The sequence below is a fragment of the Oncorhynchus gorbuscha genome, linkage group LG16 (assembly GCF_021184085.1).
Source record: "Oncorhynchus gorbuscha isolate QuinsamMale2020 ecotype Even-year linkage group LG16, OgorEven_v1.0, whole genome shotgun sequence".
NCBI lineage: Eukaryota > Metazoa > Chordata > Actinopteri > Salmoniformes > Salmonidae > Oncorhynchus > Oncorhynchus gorbuscha.
In genome coordinates, this window is record NC_060188.1 from 89346693 (window position 1) to 89373429 (window position 26737).

The 26737-nt window shown below is 45.8% G+C and overlaps 1 protein-coding gene across 2 annotated transcripts in view; it reads right to left on the reverse strand.

Moving 5' to 3' along the window:
- Positions 1-25040, reverse strand: part of alpk2 (alpha-kinase 2) — a 33449-nt gene extending 8409 nt beyond the window's left edge. Inside the window, exons 1-4 of one of the 2 annotated variants that reach the window (XM_046305149.1) lie at positions 24941-25040; positions 12401-14608; positions 5827-7513; positions 5387-5534 (exon numbers count right to left, since the gene is read on the reverse strand). In XM_046305149.1, the coding sequence (XP_046161105.1) occupies positions 5387-5534; positions 5827-7513; positions 12401-14029 (3464 nt within the window). In that variant the 5' untranslated portion in view covers positions 14030-14608; positions 24941-25040. Of the gene's footprint in view, positions 1-5386; positions 5535-5826; positions 7514-12400; positions 14614-24940 lie in introns of those variants that run through there. The other variant, XM_046305150.1, reaches the window with a different exon arrangement.
- Positions 25041-26737: the final 1697 nt, after the last annotated feature.

A 26737-nucleotide genomic window follows, 5' to 3' on the forward strand; every position in this document is an offset into this window, starting at 1 on the left:
CGCGGTTCATTGGTCCGTTCCGTGTCTCCCAGGTCGTCAATCCTGTCGCTGTGCGACTGCTTCTTCCGCGACATCTTCGTCGCGTCCATCCTGTCTTCCATGTCTCCTGTGTCAAGCCCTTTCTTCGCACCCCCGTTCGTCTTCCCTCCCCCTCCCGTCCTTGTCGAGAGCTCACCTATTTACAAGGTACGTAGGATCATGGACATGCGTTCTCGGGGACGGGGTCACCAATACTTAGTGGATTGGGAGGGTTACGGTCCTGAGGAGAGGAGTTGGGTTCCGTCTCGGGACGTGCTGGACCGTTCACTTATTGATGATTTCCTCCGTTGCCGCCAGGATTCCTCCTCGAGTGCGCCAGGAGGCGCTCGGTGAGTGGGGGGGTACTGTCATGTTTTGTCTTATATTGTCTTGTCATTTTGCTTTTCCCTCTGTTTGTTTTCCCCCTGCTGGTCTTTTTAGGTTCGTTCCCCTTTTTCTCTCTCCCTTCCTCTCTCTCTTCTCTCTATCGTTCCGATCCTGCTCCCAGCTGTTCCTATTCCCCTAATCAATCATTTAGTCTTCCCACACCTGTTCCCTATCTTTTTCCCTGATTAGAGTCCCTATTTCTCCCCTTGTTTTCCGTTTCTGCCCTGTCGGATCCTTGTCTATTGTTCACCGTGCTGTGTCTGTGTATCGCCCTGTCGTGTCGTGTTTCCCTCAGATGCTGCGTGGTGAGCAGGTGTCTGAGTCTGCTACGGTCAAGTGCCTTCCCGAGGCAACCTGCAGTTCATGATCGAGTCTCCAGTCTGTTCTCGTCATTAATAGTGGAATTGTGCTTTATGATTGTATATTTACTTTACTGGATTAAAGACTCTGTTTTCGCCAAGTCGCTTTTGGGTCCTCATTCACCTGCATAACATTTAATTTCTTGGTCCCTGTTCAAAACATACACCTGACTCAACGTACACCTGACTCAACGTACACCTGACTCAACGTACACCTGGCTCAACGTACACCTGACTCAACATACACCTGACTCAGCATACACCTGACTCAGCATACACCTGACTCAGCATACACCTGACTCAGCGTGCACCTGACTCAACATACACCTGACTCAGCGTGCACCTGACTCAACATAAACCTGACTCAGCATACACCTGACTCAGCATACACCTGACTCAGCATACACCTGACTCAGTGTGCACCTGACTCAACATACACCTGACTCAATGTACACCTGACTCAGCGTACACCTGACTCAACATCCACCTGACTCAGCGTGCACCTGACTCAACATACACCTGACTCAACGTACACCTGACTCAGCGTACACCTGACTCAGCGTACACCTGACTCAGCATACACCTGACTCAACGTACACCTGACTCAACGTACACCTGACTCAACATACACCTGACTCAGCATACACCTGACTCAGCATACACCTGACTCAGCATACACCTGACTCAACGTGCACCTGACTCAACGTGCACCTGACTCAACATACACCTGACTCAACATACACCTGACTCAGCATACACCTGACTCAGCATACACCTGACTCAGCGTACACCTGACTCAACATACACCTGACTCAGCGTACACCTGACTCAGCGTACACCTGACTCAACGTACACCTGACTCAGCGTACACCTGACTCAGCGTACACCTGACTCAGCGTACACCTGACTCAGCGTACATCTGACTCAGCGTACATCTGACTCAGTGTATACCTGACTCAGCGTGCACCTGACTCAGCATACACCTGACTCAGCATACACCTGACTCAGCATACACCTGACTCAGCGTGCACCTGACTCAACATACACCTGACTCAGCGTGCACCTGACTCAACATAAACCTGACTCAGCATACACCTGACTCAGCATACACCTGACTCAGCATACACCTGACTCAGTGTGCACCTGACTCAACATACACCTGACTCAACGTACACCTGACTCAACGTACACCTGACTCAACGTACACCTGGCTCAACGTACACCTGACTCAACATACACCTGACTCAGCATACACCTGACTCAGCATACACCTGACTCAGCATACACCTGACTCAGCGTGCACCTGACTCAACATACACCTGACTCAGCGTGCACCTGACTCAACATAAACCTGACTCAGCATACACCTGACTCAGCATACACCTGACTCAGCATACACCTGACTCAGTGTGCACCTGACTCAACATACACCTGACTCAATGTACACCTGACTCAGCGTACACCTGACTCAACATCCACCTGACTCAGCGTGCACCTGACTCAACATACACCTGACTCAACGTACACCTGACTCAGCGTACACCTGACTCAGCGTACACCTGACTCAGCATACACCTGACTCAACGTACACCTGACTCAACGTACACCTGACTCAACATACACCTGACTCAGCATACACCTGACTCAGCATAAACCTGACTCAGCATACACCTGACTCAACGTGCACCTGACTCAACGTGCACCTGACTCAACATACACCTGACTCAACATACACCTGACTCAGCATACACCTGACTCAGCATACACCTGACTCAGCGTACACCTGACTCAACATACACCTGACTCAGCGTACACCTGACTCAGCGTACACCTGACTCAACGTACACCTGACTCAGCGTACACCTGACTCAGCGTACACCTGACTCAGCGTACACCTGACTCAGCGTACACCTGACTCAGCGTACATCTGACTCAGTGTATACCTGACTCAGCGTAAACCTGACTCAGCATACACCTGACTCAGCGTACACCTGACTCAGTGTACACCTGACTCAGCGTACACCTGACTCAGCGTACACCTGACTCAGCGTACACCTGACTCAGCATACACCTGACTCAGCATACACCTGACTCAGCATACACTTGACTCAGCATACACCTGACTCAGCATACACCTGACTCAACGTACGTGTTGACTCACTTTCACTCTTTAGACATTTTTCAAAAATGTTATTTATAAAAGTTGTATTATGTAAGTAGAGACAGATAATATTACACAATAATCGTGACTGGCCGTATTCCAACTAAGTGGAGATTTCTGGAACAATAGCGACAATATTGCACCTGATGCACAGTTGAATCATAGCGTTATATAAAAACTGAACTTTCCTCCCACTCACGGCTGAATCATCATCACACATTGATGGGTTAATATCTGCCAAATATATTGCTACAGTAACCTACACTGACAGAGAGCAACACCAAGTGGACTTTCAAATAGTGGCGAGTCTCCCAAACCTCTCGTGGAGTATCCTCAGCTGTGATCTATACCATTACTATAATAGTACACTAAATCAACTGAGCCAACTGATAGTCAACCCTTTCATTAGTAGGATCAGGTGCAGCTAGTTGGATCAGGTGTAGCTAGTTGGATCAGGTGTAGCTAGTTGGATCTGGTGTACCTAGCTGGATCTGGTGTAGTTAGTTGGATCAGGTGTAGCTAGTTGGATCTGGTGTAGCTAGTTGGATCAGGTGTAGCTAGTTGGATCTGGTGTAGTTAGTTGGATCTGGTGCAGCTAGTTGGATCTGGTGTAGCTAGTTGGATCAGGTGTAGCTAGTTGGATCTGGTGTAGCTAGTTGGATCTGGTGTAGTTAGTTGGATCAGGTGTAGTTAGTTGGATCAGGTGTAGTTAGTTGGATCAGGTGTAGCTAGTTGGATCTGGTGTAGTTAGTTGGATCAGGTGTAGTTAGTTGGATCAGGTGTAGTTAGTTGGATCAGGTGTAGTTAGTTGGATCAGGTGTAGTTAGTACAGTGCCTTCGTAAAGTATTCAGACCCCTTTTTTTCCCTTTTTCCACATTTTGTTACGTTACAGCCTTATTCTAAAATGGATTAAATTAATGTTCTTATTTATCAATCTACACACAGTACCCCATAGTTAGAAACTTTTTCAAATGTATTAGAAATAAAAACAGAAATACCTTATTTACGTAAGTATTGCTATGAGATTCGAAATTGAGCTTAGGCCCTGTTTCCATTGATCATCCTTGAGATGTTTTTACAACTTGATTGGAGTCAACCTGTGGTACATTCAATTGATTGGACATGATTTGGAAAGGCACACACCTGTCCATATAAGGTCCCACAGGTGACAGTGCATGTCAGAGCAAAAACCAAACCATGAGATTGAAGGAATTGTCCGTAGAGCTCTGAGACAGGATTGTGTCGAGGCACAGTTCTGTGGAAGGGTACCAAAACATTTCTGCAGCATTGAAGGTCCCCAAGAACACAGTGACTTCCATCACTCTGAAATGGAAGAAGTTTGGAACCGCCAAGATTGTCAGGGAGGTGACCAAGAACCCGATGGTCACTTTGACAGAACTCCAGAGTCCCTCTGTGGAGATGGGAGAACCTTCCAGAAGGACAACCATCTCTGTAGCACTCCACCAATCAGGCCTTTATGGTAGAGTGGCCAGACGGAAGCCACTCTTCAGTGAAAGGCACAACAGCCCTTTAGGAGTTTGCAAAATGACACCTAAAGGACTCTTAGACCATGAGAAAGAAGATTATCTGGTCTGATGAAACCAAGATTGAACTCTTTGGCCTGAATGCCAAACGTCACGTCTGGAGGAAAACTGGCACCATCCCTACGGGGAAGCATGCTGGTGGCAGCATCATGCTGTGGGGATGTTTTTCAGCGCCAGGGACTGTGAGACTAGTCAGGATCGAGGGAAAGCTGAACGGAGCAAAGTACAGCGAGATTCTTGATGAAAACCTGCTCCAAAGCGCTCAGGAACTCAGACTGGGGCGAAGGTTCACCTTCCAACAGGAAAACGACCCTAAGCACACATGCAAGACAACGTAGGAGTGGCTTCAGGAGAAGTCTCTGAATGTCCTTGATTGGCCCAGCTAGAGCCTGGACTTGAACCCGATCGAACATCTCTGGAGAGACCTGAAAATAGCTGTGTAGTGAGGCTCCCCAGCCAACCTGACAAGCTTGTAGCGTCATACTCAAGAAGACTCAAGGCTGTAATCGCTGCCAAAGGTGCTTCAACAAAGTACTAAGTAAAGAGTCTGAATACTTATGTCTCCCAGAACTGGGCAAACATTTAGCAAACATTTAGCAAACATTTCAACAAGAAAAAAAAGGTTTTGCTTAGTCATTATGCGGTATTGTGTGTAGGTTGACGATGGAAAAACAACAACAATTTAATCCATTTTAGAATAAGGCTGTAACGTAACAAAATGTGGAAAAAGTCAAGAGGTCTGAATAATTTCCGAATGCACTGAAATGATCAAATAAATGGAATGTCTGGGAGTATTAAATAAGATATTTGAGAAACACTGAAATATGGTAACGGGGTAGGGTAACTAGCTCTCCCGTAGGAACATTTAAGGGCATGGACAATATAATATAGTGTTAAATCAAATCAGGACTTGTACCTTCTCTTGATCTCAGCCAACACTGTCCCATCTCTGGTCCAGGTGACAGTGTAGTCAGTAAAGACAGCCGTGAACTGACACCCTAGACTGAGACTCTGAGGATCGCCACTGACAGGCACGGCCTGGATCCGTTGCACCACTCTGGGCACTGGAAGAAAATATACACATATGTCTAAGAATTACACAGAAAATGTATATTATCGTTAATAATCATTTTAGAGTAGTTATCATAGCATAAGACATGGGCTCAAATAGATGTATTCTTTTCTTTCAAATAGATAACCTGCGTAATCGAACCAATCGAATTGTTTCAAGTGCAAATCATGCCCATGTGGCGCTCCATGTAGGCTCAATCAAACGCTCTACGTATTTGAAAGAAAACCAATACCATTTGAACCCAGGTCGGTGTAATAGTAGAGTATACTGCAGTGCATTCCCACCTTCTTTTGGTGCATGATGTGTTCTCTGTTTCAGTACATCACTGTAGGCCTTCCTACGAGTCGTCTCAACAGCAGCCTTGGGTTCGTGCTTACCAAACTTGTCCTCAGACAGACGGCGACGCTTGATGACATCATCATTGGGCTGCTGGCCAATGGGGATGGTAGACTGGGGTACCATGGAGGAAGGGTCACTCGCTGTTGCACCTTGGCTGATGACAGAAGCGTCAACCAGAGATTTCACACCAGGTTGTTTCTGAGCACTGTCTGAATGAACACTGTCCTTCTTACAAGGCAGAGCTGCTGTAGTCTTATCTTTGGTTTTCCCAGCCTTGGCGACAAATTTGGCGACAAATGTGTCTATTTTCCCATTGGTAGCAGTCTTCTGCTTAGCCCTGTTCTCCACCTCAACCAGGGAGTCTGTCCCCTCGCTCTTCACTGATGCATTCTGGGAGTGTTTCCCAGAGTGTTTCTTCTTCTTCCCGTGGGCGTGGCCTTTGGTGTTAACATTCTCTGTTATGACGATAGTCTCTTTGACAGTCACAGGTCCATCGTCGCCATCATCGCGTGTTGTTAGGGGATCACATTTAATATTAGATCCGAGCGGTAGGTTCTCTTGTGTTTTGGAGGTTGGTGGGGCCAGATGGTGACCCACAGCTGGCTTGTCTTTCTTGGAGTGTGTTCTGGTTTTATGAGGCATCTTGGAGCCTTTCTTTACGTCTGCTGTAACACAGTGGTTGGGTTCTTTATTTCCGTCTGATTGTATTTGTTTCAACAAGGACGTTCTGGAGTCTAGAGGGTTCTCCTGGTCTAGAGTGAAGTATGCAACACGTTCCTTCTCTGAGATCATCAAGTGATCACCGGTCACAATGATATAGTTGGAGAGTTCTTTACCGAGGGAGCTGACCTCACGTGGGACTGTGATGTTTTTCTTTCTGTCAAGAGACCAAGATGCTGTTGATTCCTCACTTGACGAAGACGATGCTGGAATGTCCCTGTTCAGATTCTGACCGGAGCAAACGGTCAACTTTCCACCCTTGTCCTCTGATGTTGTATCTCTAGAACCCGTATTCCTCTTTGTTTTCGTCAACAACAGTTTTTCCTCTTTGTTTACCACAGGTGTCTTCTTATCAATCTTCCCTCGGAAACAGGCGGGCAAAACGGGCAGTCGGGGCACATTAGATTGTATAAACCCACAGCTCTGACCTCGCTGCTCATTGAGCAGTGATCTCTTAGGACTGGCTTGGACAGTATCCCCTTCCAAAGCGCTGTTCGTCCGGCAAAAGAGAGATCGGCCCACACTGAGACTCAGTGGAGCTAAAGGCATAACAGGCATTAAAAATGGTGGATTCCCCCACTGTGGCCTCTTCCCCTCCGTCTCCTGGAGGTCCTTCCTGTCTGTGTTGGGGGACACATGTATGTCCGCCTTAATGCCTCGGGACGTTGTGTCTCTGTGTGCCGGCATGTATGTGTTCCTGTCAGAGTCTGTGGTACATTGAAACTTCTTAAATGACAATTGATGTCTCTTGTCGCCACACAGATGCTCCACCTGATGTGCCTTGCTACTGGAAGGGTAACCGGAGACGCTCAGCGACCCATAACTTTTCTCTTCATCTTCCCCCTCAATGAACAAGCCGCCCAGCTGGGAGAGACTGTTTTCGGTCACATTTTGCACTGCATCTCTAAGGTGCTACATGGGGAGAAATAAACAACGTTTAAAATGGTTCAATGGTCACCGAAGGTGTAGGTTCAGCCCTAATGTATGTGCTCTCTGTCACCTGGAGCTGCATGACAAATGGTCCAGGAACACAAGGAAATCACAAAGGACAATACCTAACTTGTATCTGGACAGGGTGAACTCTGATGCTATCTATATGGATATATGATCTCTGTGGTAACTGTTCACTGAGGATAACTCTGATGCTATCTATATGGATATATGATCTCTGTGGTAACTGTTCACTGAGGATAACTCTGATGCTATCTATATGGATATATGATCTCTGTGGTAACTGTTCACTGAGGATAACTCTGATGCTATCTATATGGATATATGATCTCTGTGGTAACTGTTCACTGAGGATAACTCTGATGCTATCTATATGGATATATGATCTCTGTGGTAACTGTTCACTGAGGATAACTCTGATGCTATCTATATGGATATATGATCTCTGTGGTAACTGTTCACTGAGGATAACTCTGATGCCATCTATATCATCTCTGTGGTAACTGTTCACTGAGGTAACTCTGTTCACTGAGGATAACTCTGATGCTATCTATATGGATATATGATCTCTGTGGTAACTGTTCACTGAGGATAACTCTGATGCCATCTATATGGATATATGATCTCTGTGGTAACTGTTCACTGAGGATAACTCTGATGCCATCTATATGGATATATGATCTCTGTGGTAACTGTTCACTGAGGATAACTCTGATGCTATCTATATGGATATATGATCTCTGTGGTAACTGTTCACTGAGGATAACTCTGATGCCATCTATATGGATATATGATCTCTGTGGTAACTGTTCACTGAGGATAACTCTGATGCTATCTATATGGATATATGATCTCTGTGGTAACTGTTCACTGAGGATAACTCTGATGCTATCTATATGGATATATGATGGTGATCTCTGTGGTAACTGTTCACTGAGGATAACTCTGATGCTATCTATATGGATATATGATCTCTGTGGTAACTGTTCACTGAGGATAACTCTGATGCTATCTATATGGATATATGATCTCTGTGGTAACTGTTCACTGAGGATAACTCTGATGCTATCTATATGGATATATGATCTCTGTGGTAACTGTTCACTGAGGATAACTCTGATGCTATCTATATGTAACTGTTCATCTCTGTGGTAACTGTTCACTGAGGATAACTCTGATGCTATCTATATGGATATATGATCTCTGTGGTATCTCTGTGGTAACTGTTCACTGAGGATAACTCTGATGCTATCTATATGGATATATGATCTCTGTGGTAACTGTTCACTGAGGATAACTCTGATGCTATCTATATGGATATATGATCTCTGTGGTAACTGTTCACTGAGGATAACTCTGATGCTATCTATATGGATATATGATCTCTGTGGTAACTGTTCACTGAGGATAACTCTGATGCTATCTATATGGATATATGATCTCTGTGGTAACTGTTCACTGAGGATAACTCTGATGCTATCTATATGGATATATGATCTCTGTGGTAACTGTTCACTGAGGATAACTCTGATGCTATCTATATGGATATATGATCTCTCTTATCAGGTATCCAGTCCATGGAGGAAGGTTCTATGATCAATTCTAATTTCCTAGGCTTCTAGACCTCTAGGCTTCTAGACCTCTGGGCTTCTAGACCTCTGGGCTTCTAGACCTCTAGGCTTCTAGACCTCTGGGCTTCTAGACCTCTAGGCTTCTAGACCTCTGGGCTTCTAGACCTCTGGGCTTCTAGACCTCTGGGCTTCTAGACCTCTAGGCTTCTAGACCTCTGGGCTTCTAGACCTCTAGGCTTCTAGACCTCTGGGCTTCTAGACCTCTGGGCTTCTAGACCTCTAGGCTTCTAGACCTCTGGGCTTCTAGACCTCTAGGCTTCTAGACCTCTGGGCTTCTAGACCTCTGGGCTTCTAGACCTCTAGGCTTCTAGACCTCTAGGCTTCTAGACCTCTGGGCTTCTAGACCTCTGGGCTTCTAGACCTCTGGGCTTCTAGACCTCTAGGCTTCTAGACCTCTGGCTTCTAGACCTCTGGGCTCTAGACCTCTGGGCTTCTAGACCTCTGGGCTTCTAGACCCCTGGGCTTCTAGACCTCTGGGCTTCTAGACCTCTGGGCTTCTAGACCTCTGGGCTTCTAGACCTCTAGGCTTCTAGACCTCTAGGCTTCTAGACCTCTAGGCTTCTAGACCTCTGGGCTTCTAGACCTCTGGGCTTCTAGACCCCTGGGCTTCTAGACCTCTGGGCTTCTAGACCCCTGGGCTTCTAGACCTCTGGGCTTCTAGACCTCTAGGCTTCTAGACCCCTGGGCTTCTAGACCTCTAGGCTTCTAGACCTCTAGGCTTCTAGACCTCTGGGCTTCTAGACCTCTGGGCTTCTAGACCTCTAGGCTTCTAGACCCCTGGGCTTCTAGACCTCTAGGCTTCTAGACCTCTGGGCTTCTAGACCTCTGGGCTTCTAGACCTCTAGGCTTCTAGACCTCTGGGCTTCTAGACCTCTGGGCTTCTAGACCTCTAGGCTTCTAGACCTCTGGGCTTCTAGACCTCTAGCCTTCTAGACCTCTAGGCTTCTAGACCTCAAGGCTTCTAGACCTCTGGGCTTCTAGACCTCTGGGCTTCTAGACCTCTGGGCTTCTAGACCTCTAGGCTTCTAGACTTCTAGGCTTCTAGACCTCTGGGCTTCTAGACCTCTAGGCTTCTAGACCTCGGTGCCAGTAAGCATCTCTTTGTTCATGCTTTGTCTTGTAAGTTACACTTAGGATCTACAGTATATGCTTAGCAATACCTTGTAAATGCGTGTTAATACCTTGTAATTTAAGCTTTATGCCTTGTATGTGAATCCATTCATTTTACAAAGTTATTAAATACACCTGCATTTAGAATTCCATTCTCAGACATTTCTTCAATATCTATTTCTGTGTTCTTGCACATTGCTATTTATCTTGATGGAGTCAGATTAACAATTTAATAGGTTAATTTCTTAATCTTATTACGAGTCACATGCAATATATATATAATATACTGTATATTTTTGTATTTTATTTAACTATGCAAGTCAGTTAAGAACCAATTCTTATTTTCAATGACGGCCTCTACACTCTAACCACTAGGCTACCCTGCCGCCTGAAATATTACTGCCCACTACACAGGTTAATATTGAAAGGTTCAATATGCAAAGATTCAAAAGACATTAAATAGTATAAACATGTTCAGATAAGTCATAAGTTAGTAGCAGGTTAGACAATAAAGAAGGATAATTATTGTTCCCGAAGACATCTATCTAAAACATATTTATTTCTCATATATTTGTTGTCATAGATTGTCGTAAACATATCTTGCTGAGTACGGGTGAAGAGAGTCTTGTTACACTCCTTAGCTGTGCTTCCATCCTGGGGTGCGTGCTATTATCATCAAACACCCACTAAAATTAGCGATGCCATTTCTGTTCTGTCTATCTGAGTTTTTTCTAGGCCTCTCATTTCCTTAGACCACTTCACAGGGCCAGCTGTCAGTCTCAGAGCTATCCTCCCAGAGCTAGCCGAGAGCTATCCTCCCAGAGCTAGTCTCCCAGAGCTAGTCTCCCAGAGCTAGACGAGAGCTATCCTCCCAGAGCTAGGCTCCCAGAGCTAGCCGAAAGCTATCCTCTAAGAGCTAGTCTCCCAGAGCTAGCCGAGAGCTATCCTCCCAGAGCAAGTCTCCCAGAGCTAGCCCAGAGCTAACCTCCCAGAACTAGCCCAGAACTAGGCTCCCAGAGCTAGCCCAGAACTATGCTCCCAGAGCTAGCCCAGAGCTAGGCTTCCAGAGCTAGCCCAGAGCTAACCTCCCAGAGCTAGCCCAGAACTATGCTCCCAGAGCTAGCCCAGAGCTAGGCTTCCAGAGCTAGCCCAGAGCTAACCTCCCAGAGCTAGCCCAGAGCTAGGCTTCCAGAGCTAGCCCAGAGCTAACCTCCCAGAGCTAGCCCAGAGCTAACCTCCCAGAGCTAGCCCAGAACTATGCTCCCAGAAATCAAGAGCTAGCCCAGAGCTAACCTCCCAGAGCCCTTCCAGAGCTAGCCCAGAGCTAACCTCCCAGAGCTAGGCTCTCACATGAGAAATCAAGGAGCAGATGCTACCTAACAACCCTTACACATCTGACTCAGTCAGGCTGAATAAACCAACATACTGTAGCGACCAGGGTGGCTTGGCTGTTTCAGACCACCTTCAGTCCTCAGTCAGACTACGTGCCACTGGCTTCAGAATAGTGCTCTGCCCTACATAAGAGTTACCTATATTCTGTTCTCTCTCTCTCTCTCTCTCTCTCTCTCTCTCTCTCTCTCTCTCTCTCTCTCTCTCCCTCTCCCTCTCCCTCTCCTTCTCTCTCTCTCTCTCTCTCTCTCTCTCTCTCTCTCTCTCTCTCTCTCTCTCTCTCTCTCTCTCTCTCTCTCTCTCTCTCTCTCTCTCTCTCTCTCTCTCTCTCTCTCTCTCTCCCTCCCTCTCTCTCTCTCTCTCTCTCTCGGTGCTTGGCTGGCTGTGAAGGTATGGAATACTGAACGTTGTGATGATGTTTCAGGTTGCAGTGTAATTGATGTTGTGGGCTATTATTAGTACATGATAGAGGTGAGTATCGCCTCAGGGTTAGTTTCTGACCGACAGAAAGACATAACTCTAGTGAAAGTGTGTGTGTCAGTACAATGCCTCTGTTGTGTCCTTGGGTTAGGACGGATAAAAAAACATACTTTCTCCATCTCGAAAAATGTAATGATTTAACAGAAATAACCAAATATTCAGTTAACTGCACGACCATTCAGTTGTAAACACTGCTGTTGATCAACAACTACAGTATCTAAATCAAATGAAATCTTACCTGGTTCTGAAATCTGCCAACACTGTCCTCTAGTAAATAACTGTCTCTCTTGTGGCTAATATCAACGTCTGTTTCCATTTCCGACACATCTCTCCCCATAGGCGCAGCACCCAAGGCGGATGAGGAAAAGGATATGGGCGGAGGAGCCAGCACCGCCTCAGTCGTATTGATCACCAGCCCGTAGAGTTTGGTGGTGGGAGAGGCCAGTGTGTCAGACGATGAACCCAGGGTTGAGTGGCTATCTGTGGGATAGGCAGAGCAGTCATCCTCAATGATCACCAGCTCTCCAACAGGCTCCTGATCTCCCTGCCCTGCTGATGATATATACCCGCTGTGGGACTCCTCTGTCTGGATGTCTTCCCCTTCCCCTTCCCTGTCCTGGAGGCCACCCACTACCAGTAGCTCTTCTGGCCCAGCGAGGATGGGGCTCTCTGGGCTGGCTCTGGGCTCCACTGCCTGGTGTTGGATGGCCATGGGTGTCTGTGGATATGCTTGTGCCTGTCCCTGTTTCTGTGTGAGTGCAGCTGTTCCTGTAAAGTCTTCGGGTCGCGGTCCTCCTCCAGGGACTATGACAGCCCAGTCAGAGAACGTGCTATACCAGCTGTCAGTGGACACAGACCTATCAAAAGGTGGCACAGACAACCCCTGGTCCGAATCACAGCCTCCCTGACCAATAGCAGCCTCCGTTCCCAGTAGGAAACCCGACTCCTTTGTGTTGTCCGGACATTCTGTGACACCGCTGCCTCTGATAGGATAAAGGCCCCACTCGTCCCCACCCAAAATAGCCCCTTCTTCCCCCTCCCCATCCTCAGCTGCCAGGGTCTGATACTGGCACGCGTCCAGCCACAACTCGTTAGGACTGTCATTGTTTTCCTCTGAGCGCTTTAAACTAGCTCCCTCTGTCCCATCATGTGTCACACTAGTGATGCTATCACATAAGACCCAATAAGCATCAACAGGTGGTGGTGTAGCATCATGATAGCCCGGTGCTAGTCCCTCTGACTGGGCCATGTCCTCTTTCTCTGTCCTAACATGGTGGTGGTGGTGGTGGTGGTTTAAGAGTCCTGTCACCGGATCCTGGGTGACTAGCATTAAGACATGTGTGTCACAGTGACAGTCAGTCACATTGTCCTCCACTGTGTCATTTTTATGGGTAATCTGTCGCGTCTCCTGGATTAGGTTAAGTGTGTCAGGGTCAGTGACGCTGGCCTGGGTATTTGAGTGAGGGGGTATAGGTTCCATAGGGCCAACACTGATACCAATACCAACACCATGTATCCATTTGTGACTGGGACAGGGGCGATGGGGGGCCACTGGCCCCTGTGGGGGGTGGATTAAGACAAGTGTGTCAGGGTCAGTGGCGCTGTTCTCTGTCTGGGTATTTGGCTTTGGGGATATGGGCTCCATGAAGTCGGCACCTTCTATCCCTCTGGGGCCAGGGCTGGGGCTCGGACCTGGCCAGCAGTGGGGCTCTGGGCCCTGGGAGGTGAGTGCAGGTTTGAGCTGGGTGTCTGGGAGGGGTGGTATGGGTTCCGTAGAACAGAGCCTGTACATCCGTCTGCGGCTAAGGCTGGGGCAGGCTGGTGTCAGGGTGTCTGGCTCTAAGAGGGGTGGTATATCTTCCTCCATAGCGCCAATGTATCGAACGTGAGTCAGGCTCACAGTCAAAAGGGAATTTCCTATTGGGCTAACGGTTAAGAAGTTGGTTTCTCCCGTGGGAGAGCCGGATTCAGATCCCGCCCGCGACACCAACACAGTTCATCCCTCTGGGGTTGGGGCAGCAGGAGGCCCCTGAGAGGTGGGTGCAGGCTGGGGTTGGGGCAGCAGAAGGCCCCTGAGAGGTGGGTGCAGGCTGGGCTTGGGGCAGCAGGAGGCCCCTGAGAGGTGGGTGCAGGCTGGGGTCGGGGCAGCAGGAGGCCCCTGAGAGGTGGGTGCAGGCTCGGCTTGGGGCAGCAGGAGGCCCCTGAGAGGTGGGTGCAGGCTGGGGTTGGGTCAGTAGGAAGTCACTGGGCCAACGGGTGGGTGCAGACTGGCGTCGAGGCTGGGCACTACACGGGTCTGTGGACCGGAGCTGGTTGTAGTGACACCAGCCCTTGTCATTTAGATATTGTCCACCAAGAGCTAGTAACTACAACTTTCCTGTTCGACTGTTCCTTCCTCCATTCTACAGTCCTGTCATCCACTCCGAATGGGTTTGTTCAGGAAGATCTGTGGAGTAAATTATGGATCTTATTACACAAAATAATACAACACCTTAAGTCTCTTAGGACCGATCCTAATCTCTTAAAGCTTGTAGTCCTTCTGTAGCTCAGTTGGTAGAGCATGGCACTTGTAACGCCAGGGTAGTGGGTTCGATCCCCGGGACCACCCATACGTAGAATGTATGCACACATGACTGTAAGTCGCTTTGGATAAAAGCGTCTGCTAAATGGCATATATTATTATTATATTATTATATTATATATTATGATAATAAATTACCATTGGAGAAGATAAGCAATAAATATCCTACAACAGGGATTATCAGCTCGATTCAGACGCAGGCCATTTTTTTCTCTTGAGGGGATAATAAACCCCACCGTCTCCCTATAGCTGTCAATAAACCCACTTTCTCCCTCTAGCTGTCAATAAACCCACTTTCTCCTTCTAGCTGTCATTACACCCACTATCTCCCTCTAGCTGTCAATAAACCCACCGTCTCCCTCTAGCTGTCATTACACCCACTATCTCCCTCTAGCTGTCAATAAACCCACCGTCTCCCTCTAGCTGTCATTACACCCACTATCTCCCTCTAGCTGTCAATAAACCCACCGTCTCCCTCTAGCTGTCATTACACCCACTATCTCCCTCTAGCTCTCAATACACCCACTATCTCCCTCTAGCGGTCTCCCTCTTGCTATCTCCCTGTAGCAATCTCCAAATAGCTAGAGGGAGATAGGATAGTGGGTTTACTGACAGTTAAAGGGAGATAGCTAGAGGGAGATAGTGGGTGTATTGACAGCTATCTCCCCTTAACTGTCAGTAAACCCACTATCTCTCTAAAACTCTGTAGAAAGGCCAGAACCTACCTCACACTAACAATCTCCATCAAGTTGTCAACAAACCCACTATTTCCCTCTAGCTGTCAGTAAACCCATGATCTCCCTCTAGCTGTCAATAAACCCACGATCTCCCTCTAACCGGTCAATAAATCCAGTCTCCCTGTAGCTGTCATTAAACCATTTATCTCCCTTTAGCTGTCAATAAACCCAAAATCTCCCTCTAGCTGTTAATAAATCCACCATCTCCATTTAGCCATTACCCTCTAGCTGTCAATAAAGCCACTATCTCCTTCTAGTTATATCCCTCCAGCTGTTAAAAACCCACTTTCTCACCCTAACTATCTCCCTACAGATGTCAATACACCCACTATCTCCTTCTAGTTATGTCCCTCTAGCTGTTAATAAACCCACTTTCTCACTCTAACTATCTCCCTCTATCTGTCAATACACCAACTATCTCCCTCTAGCTATCTTCCCTCCAGCTCTCAGTGAACCCACTATCCCATCTCCTTCTAGCTGTCAATAAACCCACTGTCTCTCTCAAGCTAACTCTCTATATTTATCTCCATCTAGCTGTCTCCCTCTAGCTATCTCCCTGTAGCTATCTCCCCCTAGCTGTCAATAAACTCACCGTCTCCCTCTAGCTGTCAATAAACCCACTATCTCCCTCTACCTGTCAATAAATCCAGTCTCCCTGTAACTGTCAATAAAACCACTGATTCCCTTTAGCTGTCAATAACCCACTATCTCCCTCTAGCTGGCAATAAACCCACTATCTCTGACTAGCAATCTACCTATAGTTGTCAATAAACCAACTATCCCCCTCTAGCTGTCCAAAAACCCACCATCTCCATCTCATTGTCAATAAACCCACTATCATCCTCTAGCTGTCAATATACCCACTATCTCCCTCTAGCTATCTCCCTATAGATATCTAACTCTAGCTATCTCCCTCCAGCTGTCAATACAGCCACTATCTCACTCTAGCTATCTCCCTCTAGCTATCTCCTTCTAGTTGTCAATAAACATAACATTTCCCTATAGCTGTCAATAAACCCACTATCTCCCTCTAGCTGTCAATAAATCCACTATCTCCCTTTAGCTGTCAATAAACCTACTATCCTCATCTAGTTAATGCCCTCTAGTTATCTCTGTGTTGCTATCAATAAATCCTCTGTTTTCCTCTAGCTGTCAATAAACTAACTGTCTCCCTCTTGCTATCTACCTCTAGCTGTCAATAAATCCACTATCTCCTGTCTCTAGCTGTCAATAAATCCACTATCTCCCGTTAGCTGTCAATACACCTCTATCTCCCTCTAGCTGTCAATAAATCCAACATCTCCTTTTAACTAAATCCCTCTTGCTATTTCCCTATAGCTGTCTCCCTCTAGATATCTCCCTGCAGTTATCTCCCTCTAGCTGTCAATAAACCCATGGTCTCCCTCCAGCTGTCAATAAACCCACTATCTCCCTGTAGCTATCTCCCTCTAGCTGTCAATAAACCCACTGTCTCCTTCTAGCTGTCAATAAACCCACTATCTCCCTTTAGCTATCTCCCTCTAGCTGTCAATAAACCCACTATCTACCTCTAGCTGTCTCCCTTTAACTGTCAGTAAACCCACTATCCTATCTCCCTCTAGCTGTCAATAAACCCACTATCTCCCTCTAGCTGTCTCCCTCTTGCTATCTCCCTGTAGCTATCTCCACACAGCTAGAGGGAGATAGTGGGTGTATTGACAGCTATCTCCCTTTAACTGTCAGTAAACCCACTATCCTATCTCCCTCTAGCTGTCAATAAACCCACTATCTCCCTGTAGCTATCTCCCTGTAGCTATCTCCCTATAGCTGTCAATAAACTCCATGTCTCCCTTTAGCTGTCAATAAACCCACTGTCTCCCTCTAGCTGTCTCCCAGTAGCTATCTCCCTGTAGGTATCTCCCTCTAGCTGTCAATAATCTCAATGTGGGGCAGCAGGGTAGCCTAGTGGTTAAGAGCATTGGACTAGTAACCGGAAGTTTGCAAGTTCAAACCCCCGAGCTGACAAGGTACAAATCTGTCATTCTGCCCCTGAACAGGCATTTGTTCTTAACTGACTTGCTTTGTTAAATAAAGGTTAAAAAAATAAAGAATGTCTCCCTTTAAGTCATTTATGAACATTTTAACATCTTGGCCATGTTCTGTTATAATCTCCACCCGGAACAGCCAGAAGAGGACTGGACACCCCACATAGCCTGGTTCCTCTCTAGGTTTCTTCCTAGGTTCTGGCCTTTCTAGGGAGTTTTTCTTAGCCACCGTGCTTCTACACCGGCATTGCTTGCTGTTTGGGGTTTTAGGCTGGGTTTCTGTACAGCACTTTGAGATATCAGCTGATGTACGAAGGGCTATATAAATACATTTGATTTGATTTGATTTGATTTTAGCTGTCAGTAAACCCACTATCAATAAATCCACTCACTCCTTGTAGCTATCAGTAAACTCACTATATCCTTTAGCTATCTTCCTCTATCTGTCAGTAAACTCACTATATCCTTTAGCTATCTTCCTCTATCTGTCAGTAAACTCACTATATCCTTTAGCTATCTTCCTCTATCTGTCAGTAAACTCACTATATCCTTTAGCTATCTTCCTCTATCTGTCAGTAAACTCACTATATCCTTTAGCTATCTTCCTCTATCTGTCAATAAACTCACGATCTAATACATATCTCCATCTAGCTGTCAATAAACCCACGATCTAATACATATCTCCATCTAGCTGTCAATAAATCCACTTTCCCTCCCTAGTTATCTCCCTCTAGCTGTATCCCTCTTGCTATCTCCCTGTATAGATAGCAAGAGGGAGACAGCTAGAAGGAGATAGCTAGAGGGAGATAGTGGATTTATTGACAGCTAGATGAGACAACTAGAGGGTGATAGCTAGAGGGAGATCCCTCCTAGCTATCACCCTCTAGTTGTCTCATCTAGCTGTCAATAAATCCACTATCTCCCTCTAGCTATCTCCTTCTAGCTATGTCCCTCTAGCTGTCTCCTTCTTGCTATCTCCTTGTAGCTATCTCCCTCTAGCTGTCAATAAACCCACTGTCTCCATCTAGACAAGAAACCCACTATCTCCCTCTAGCGGTCAATAAATCCACAATCTCTCTCTATCTGTCAATAAACACACTATCTCCCTCTAGCTGTCAATAAACACACTATCTCCCTCTAGCTGTCAATAAATCCACAGTCTCCCTCTATCTGTCAATAAATCCACAATCTCTCTATCTGTCAATAAACACACTATCTCCCTCTAGCTGTCAATAAAACCACTGATTCCCTCTAGCTGTCAATAAATCCACAGTCTCCCTCTAGCTATCTTGTTTTAGCTGTCAATAAATCCACTACCCTCTTTTAGCTGTTGATTAACCACTATCTCCCTCTCGCTTTCAAGACACGTATTAATTAGTAATCTGCTACTCTCCTCTGAAAACAAATGATCTGTCTACCTGTTGTACTGTATTTTTGGGATAACGAAGTGGGATTAAAATAAATGACCTAGTTGTGTTGGTCTGTGGTGGGGTTTGCAGTTTTTGAAACATTTATTTTGGTTCCATTGCAACAGACAAGCTCAATCAAGCACAGATAAAGTATACTGACAGTGACATTAGTGCTTGAGGGAGATGGCCCCTTTTTCTCCACCCTACCCTGCTCTGCACTGCACTGAGCTAAACTGTCCAGCTGGGTAGGTGTCTGGTGGCAGGGACTGTGGAAAAATACCAGTTCACCCATGTGCTGCATTAGTGTCATTCCAGTTTAGATGAAGGGCACCTTAGCCTGGACCTCAGCACTGTTGTTTAACAAGATATATCCACAGCTATTGACTAGCATAACACTTTCCATGACATTCTAAAACAAGACATTCCAATCCTTCCAAACTAATCCCACCTGGCACTATTCAAGCTTTGATACGGTGTAAACAGAGATAAATGATTAAAAATAGGATCGATTAAGCCTTCATTATGCATTGAATCAATGATCAAATCAAATCAAATATTATTTGTCACATGCTTCGTAAACAACAGGCGTTGACTAACAGTGAAATACTTATTTACCTGTTCTATTCCCACAATACAGACAGAAAGAAAATATAAGTATATATAAGAAAAATAATAGCACAAGGAATAAAAACACAATGAGTAATGATACTATGGCTTTATATACAGGGAACCAGTACCGAGTCGATATGCAGGGGTACAAGATCATATTTGATTTAACCTTTATTTAACTAGGCAAGTCAGTTAAGAACAAATTCTTATTTACAATGTCAGCTTACCAAAAAAAAAAAAATCAAAATCAAATGTATTTATAAAGCGCTTCGTACATCAGCTGATATCTCAAAGTGCTGTATAGAAACCCAGCCTAAAACCCCAAACAGCAAACAATGCAGGTGTAAAAGCACGGCCCCGGCCCCGGCCAAACCCTAACCCGGACAACCCTGGGCCAATTGTGAGCCGCCCTATGGGACTCCCAATCACGGCCGGTTGTGATACAGCCCGGAATCAAAGCTGTTCAGGGTCCTGTTGGTTAACTACTTAACTAACGATTTAACAGTCTTATGGCTTGGGGGTAGCTGTTGGTTAACTACTTAACTAACTATTTAACAGTCTTATGGCTTGGGAGTAGCTGTTGGTTAACTACTTAACTAACTATTTAACAGTCTTATGGCTTGGGGATAGCTGTTGGTTAACTACTTAACTAACTATTTAACAGTCTTATGGCTTGGGGGTAGCTGTTCAGGTTCCTGTTGGTTAACTACTTAACTAACTATTTAACAGTCTTATGGCTTGGGGATAGCTGTTGGTTAACTACTTAACTAACTATTTAACAGTCTTATGGCTTGGGGGTAGCTGTTCAGGTTCCTGTTGGTTAACTACTTAACTAACTATTTAACAGTCTTATGGCTTGGGGGTAGAAGCTGTTCAGGGTCCTGTTGGTTAACTACTTAACTAACTATTTAACAGTCTTATGGCTTGGGGTAGCTGTTGGTTAACTACTTAACTAACTATTTAACAGTCTTATGGCTTGGGAGTAGAAGCTGTTCAGGGTCCTGTTGGTTAACTACTTAACTATTTAACAGTCTTATGGCTTGGGGTAGCTGTTGGGTAACTACTTAACTAACTATTTAACAGTATTATGGCTTGGGGGTAGCTGTTCAGGGTCCTGTTGGTTCCAGACCATTTTTAGGGTCTTCCTCTGACACTGCCTGGTATAGAGGTCCTGGATGGCAGTACTGGGCCGTACACAGTACCCTCTGTAGTGCCTTGTGGTCGCGTTAACACTGTAAGGAGTTCTGACAGCAAGTTCCAACATGATAACTGATTTAAATCTACGACATAACAAAGTGAGGCAATTCCAATTGGAGTGTAAAATTCCAAAATACAACAGATGATCCTTTAGAAAGGGATGCTGATGTGACCTGTACAATTCTAAAGTAGATCAACTCACACTTCAAAGAGCTAAAGGTAAAAGCTAGGCACGTCTTCAAGCAGGAAGTGTCCAAGACTATGACCAACGTACACATGACTAGTGCTAAGAGACAGCTGGATTTCTACATCTAGTTGGTATCTGACCATCTGGAGTGTGTGTGTGTGTGTCAGTGGAGACTGCTGACAGAAGGACCCCTCATTATAATGTCCGGAATGGAGTCAATGGAATGGAATCAAACACATGTTTTTTGGGGGAGGGGTGTTTCGTGTGGTTGATGCCATTCCATTCAATCCACTCTGGCCATCATTATGAGCTGTCCTCCCCTCAGAAACCCCCTGTGTGTGTGTGTGTGTGTGTGTGTGTGTGTGTGTGTGTGTGTGTGTGTGTGTGTGTGTGTGTGTGTGTGTGTGTGTGTGTGTGTGTGTGTGTGTGTGTGTGTGTGTGTGTGTGTGTGTGTGTGTGTGTGTGTGTGTGTGTGTGTGTGTGTGTGAAAGATTAGTCAGCGATTAGTCAGAGTCTGGTCTATTCTGGCATTAAGAGATGATAAAGCTGTCGTCACATAGCTGTAGTGAAACTCTGTGGCCTCATCCATCAGATCACTGTTTTGACTCCAGGCCTACTGTCCACACCAAGCTACTGACTCCAGGTCTACTGTCCACACCAAGCTACTGACTCCAGGTCTACTGTCCACACCAAGCTACTGACTCCAGGTCTACTGTCCACACCAAGCTACTGACTCCAGGTCTACTGTCCACACCAAGCTACTGACTCCAGGTCTACTGTCCACACCAAGCTACTGACTCCAGGTCTACTGTCCACACCAAGCTACTGACTCCAGGTCTACTGTCCACACCAAGCTACTGACTCCAGGTCTACTGTCCACACCAAGCTACTGACTCCAGGTCTACTGTCCACACCAAGCTACTGACTCCAGGCCTACTGTCCACACCAAGCTACTGACTCCAGGCCTACTGTCCACACCAAGCTACTGACTCCAGGTCTACTGTCCACACCAAGCTACTGACTCCAGGCCTACTGTCCACACCAAGCTACTGACTCCAGGGCTACTGTCCACACCAAGCTACTGACTCCAGGCCTACTGTCCACACCAAGCTACTGACTCCAGGTCTACTGTCCACACCAAGCTACTGACTCCAGGTCTATTGTCCACACCAAGCTACTGACTCCAGGCCTACTGTCCACACCAAGCTACTGACTCCAGGTCTACTGTCCACACCAAGCTACTGACTCCAGGTCTACTGTCCACACCAAGCTACTGACTCCAGGTCTACTGTCCACACCAAGCTACTGACTCCAGGTCTACTGTCCACACCAAGCTACTGACTCCAGGTCTACTGTCCACACCAAGCTACTGACTCCAGGTCTACTGTCCACACCAAGCTACTGACTCCAGGTCTACTGTCCACACCAAGCTACTGACTCCAGGTCTACTGTCCACACCAAGCTACTGACTCCAGGTATACTGTCCATACCAAGCTACTGACTCCAGGTCTACTGTCCACACCAAGCTACTGACTCCAGGTCTACTGTCCACACCAGGCTACTGACTCCAGGTCTACTGTCCACACCAAGCTACTGACTCCAGGTCTACTGTCCACACCAAGCTACTGACTCCAGGTCTACTGTCCACACCAAGCTACTGACTCCAGGTCTACTGTCCACACCAAGCTACTGACTCCAGGTCTACTGTCCACATCAAGCTACTGACTCCAGGTCTACTGTCCACACCAAGCTACTGACTCCAGGTCTACTGTCCACACCAAGCTACTGACTCCAGGTCTACTGTCCACACCAAGCTACTGACTCCAGGTCTACTGTCCACACCAAGCTACTGACTCCAGGTCTACTGTCCACACCAAGCTACTGACTCCAGGTCTACTGTCCACACCAAGCTACAAAGATAGTCGTACATGTCCTCATTTCCAACAACAGTTCTTCAAATACGAGTTGGTACTTAATTGACTTACCTGTATGAGCAAACGTTTTCAAAAAATGTAACGAAGACAATTCTGCTGTCTTGATGTCCAAATACATTGAATCCCACAGTTATAAAACGTATAGTAAAAACATAGGTCCTGTTGGATATTAATAGGATACTGAGAATCCAGGATTTAATAACTAAATCAACGTATAAAATAGACCCATGTGTTTTACAAATTACATCTCAATCCTTTTTGGGGCGGCAGGGTAAGAGCGTTGGACTAGTAACCGGAAGGTTGCCAGTTCAAACCCCCCAAGCTGACAAGATAAAAATCTGTCGTTCTGCCCCTGAACAGGCAGTTAATCCACTGTTCCTAGGCTGTCATTGAAAATAATAATTTCTTCTTAACTGACTTGCCTCGTTAAATAAAGGTCAAATAAATTTTAAAAAAACGAATTAGATGACGTCATAGAACAAGCTGTTAATCTACATGTATTAGGTTTTGTTTTGAAGTTAAATTGTTTAGTTCACAATATCAGAACATATTACTGGACAAAAATATAAACGCAACATGTAAAGTGTTGGTTTCATGAGCTGAAATATAAGATCCCAGAAATGTTCTATACATCACAAAACGCTGATTTTATCTCAAATTGTGTGCACAAATTTGTTTACATCCCTGTTAGTGAGTATTTCTCCTTTGTCAAGATAATCCATCCACCTGACAGGTGTGGCATATCAAGAAACGTATTAAACAGTGTGATCATTACACAGTTGCACCTTGTGCTGGAGACAATAAAAGGCCACTCTAAAATGTGAAGTTTTGTCACACAACACAATGCCACAGATGTCTCAAGTTTTGAGGGAGCGTACAATTGCCATGCTGACTGCAAGAATGTCCACCAGAGCTGTTGCCAGAGAATTGAACATTCATCTCTCTACCATAAGCCGCCTCCAACGTCACTTTAGAGTATTTGGCGGGGAGGGGGGGGGGGGCTAAGGACTATTTCTGTCTGTAATACATTTGTGGGGAAAAAAATGTTTATGTTTGGCTGGGTCCCCAGTGGGTTGGCCTGGCTCCCAAGTGGGTGGGCCTATGCCCTCCCAGACCCACCCCTGGCTGAGTCCCTGCCCTGTCATGTGAAATCCATAGATAAGGCCTAATTTATTTATTTAAATTGACTTGATTTCCTTATATGAGCTGTAACTAAGAAACATCTTTGAAATTGTTGCATGTTGCGTTTATATATTTTTTCAGCATACATACTGTTGACTAGAACAGGTAAGTCAGTAGCCCACAACAGGTAAATCAGTAGCCCACAACAGGTAAGTCAGTAGCCGACAACAGGTAAGTCAGTAGCCCACAACAGGTAAGTCAGTAGCCCACAACAGGTAAATCAGTAGCCCACAACAGGTAAGTCAGTAGCCCACAACAGGTAAGTCAGTAGCCGACAACAGGTAAGTCAGTAGCCCACAACAGGTAAGTCAGTAGCCCACAACAGGTAAGTCAGTAGCCCACAACAGGTAAATCAGTAGCCCACAACAGGTAAGTCAGTAGCCCACAACAGGTAAGTCAGTAGCCCACAACAGGTAAGTCAGTAGCCCACAACAGGTAAATCAGTAGCCCACAACAGGTAAGTCAGTAGCCCACAACAGGTAAGTCAGTAGCCCTGGCAAGTCAGTCAAATCAACACCATCCCCAAAAGCCTAATGAACACAGACAAAACATAATCAAAACCCCATTTTACGATTCCCAACAACAACCTTATAATTGCTGACATCTCAACCTAACTCCAACAGATCTGGCCTCTCTACACGTATATAAAACCTTGCAAAACCACATACATCAACATAAGGAGAACGTTCCCCCCCCCGGGCACAGACGTGTCCCCCCCGGGCACAGACGTCAGTTCAACTTCTAATTTTGATATAAATTTGGTTGAGTTGTCAAATTAACATGAATTCAACGTACATCGTTTAACTTGAAATGACATGGAAACAACATTGATTCAACCAGTTTTTACCCCATGTGTTGTTAACACTTCTTTGAATAGTTGTCTACCCTTTGGTATATTCTCAGCCTGCTTTTACATACCGTATAGTCTTCTGTATAGCTGATTATCCAGGGGCGAGATGAGGGAGACGGTAACATGCTCAAGTCAAAGCTGAAGCTTCAGGGGCTCTGGGGCTATTTCTAACACCCTTCAGTAACAGCCAGTTACCTGATAGCTGGGACGTGTGCAGATCCTGAACACTTAACACCCCACATCTATATTCATGTCTTTAAAAAAGGTACCCTAATGCCCCATGTAGTGCACTACTTTTAGTGCACTATAAAGGGGATAGGGTGCCATTTGAGACGTAATCCACACTACCAGTCAAAAGTTTGGACACACCAACTCATTCAAGGGTTTTTCTTTATTTGTACTATTTTTTACATTGTAGAATGACAGTGAAGACATCAAAACTATGAAATAACACATGGAATCATGTAGTACCCCAAAAAAAGTGTTAAACAAATCAAAATATATTTGAGATTCTTCAAAGTAACCACACTTTGCCTTGATGACAGCTTTGCACACTCTTGGTATTCTCTCAACCAGCTTCATGAGATAGTCACTAGTCACCTGGAATGCATTTCAATGAACAGATGTGCCTTTTTTTGTGGAATTCTTAATGCGTTTGAGCCAATCAGTTGTGTTGTGACAAAGTAGGTGTGGTATACAGAAGATATCCCTATTTGGTAAAAGACCAAGTCCATATTATGGCAAGAACAGCTCAAATAAGGAAAGAGAAACAACAGTCCATCATTACTTCAAGACATGAAGGTCAGTCAATACGGAACATTTCAAGAACTTTGAAAGTTTCTTTAATTAAGTGCAGTCGCAAAAACCATCCAGCGTGATGATGACACTGTCTCTCATGAGAACCGTCACAGGAAAGGAAGACCCAGAGTTACCTCTGCTGCAGAGGATAAGTTCATTAGAGTTACCTGTCTCTCATGAGGACCGTCACAGGAAAGGAAGACCCAGAGTTACCTCTGCTGCAGAGGATAAGTTCATTAGAGTTACCTGTCTCTCATGAGAACCGTCACAGGAAAGGAAGACCCAGAGTTACCTCTGCTGCAGAGGATAAGTTCATTAGAGTTACCTGTCTCTCATGAGGACCGTCACAGGAAAGGAAGACCCAGAGTTACCTCTGCTGCAGAGGATAAGTTCATTAGAGTTACCTGTCTCTCATGAGAACCGTCACAGGAAAGGAAGACCCAGAGTTACCTCTGCTGCAGAGGATAAGTTCATTAGAGTTACCTGTCTCTCATGAGGACCGTCACAGGAAAGGAAGACCCAGAGTTACCTCTGCTGCAGAGGATAAGTTCATTAGAGTTACCTGTCTCTCATGAGAACCGTCACAGGAAAGGAAGACCCAGAGTTACCTCTGCTGCAGAGGATAAGTTCATTAGAGTTACCTGTCTCTCATGAGGACCGTCACAGGAAAGGAAGACCCAGAGTTACCTCTGCTGCAGAGGATAAGTTCATTAGAGTTACCTGTCTCTCATGAGGACCACCACAGGAAAGGAAGACCCAGAGTTAACTCTGCTGCAGAGGATAAGTTCATTAGAGTTACCTGTCTCTCATGAGGACCACCACAGGAAAGGAAGACCCAGAGTTACCTCTGCTGCAGAGGATAAGTTCATTAGAGTTACCTGTCTCTCATGAGGACCACCACAGGAAAGGAAGACCCAGAGTTACCTCTGCTGCAGAGGATAAGTTCATTAGAGTTACCTGTCTCTCATGAGGACCGTCACAGGAAAGGAAGACCCAGAGTTACCTCTGCTGCAGAGGATAAGTTCATTAGAGTTACCTGTCTCTCATGAGGACCACCACAGGAAAGG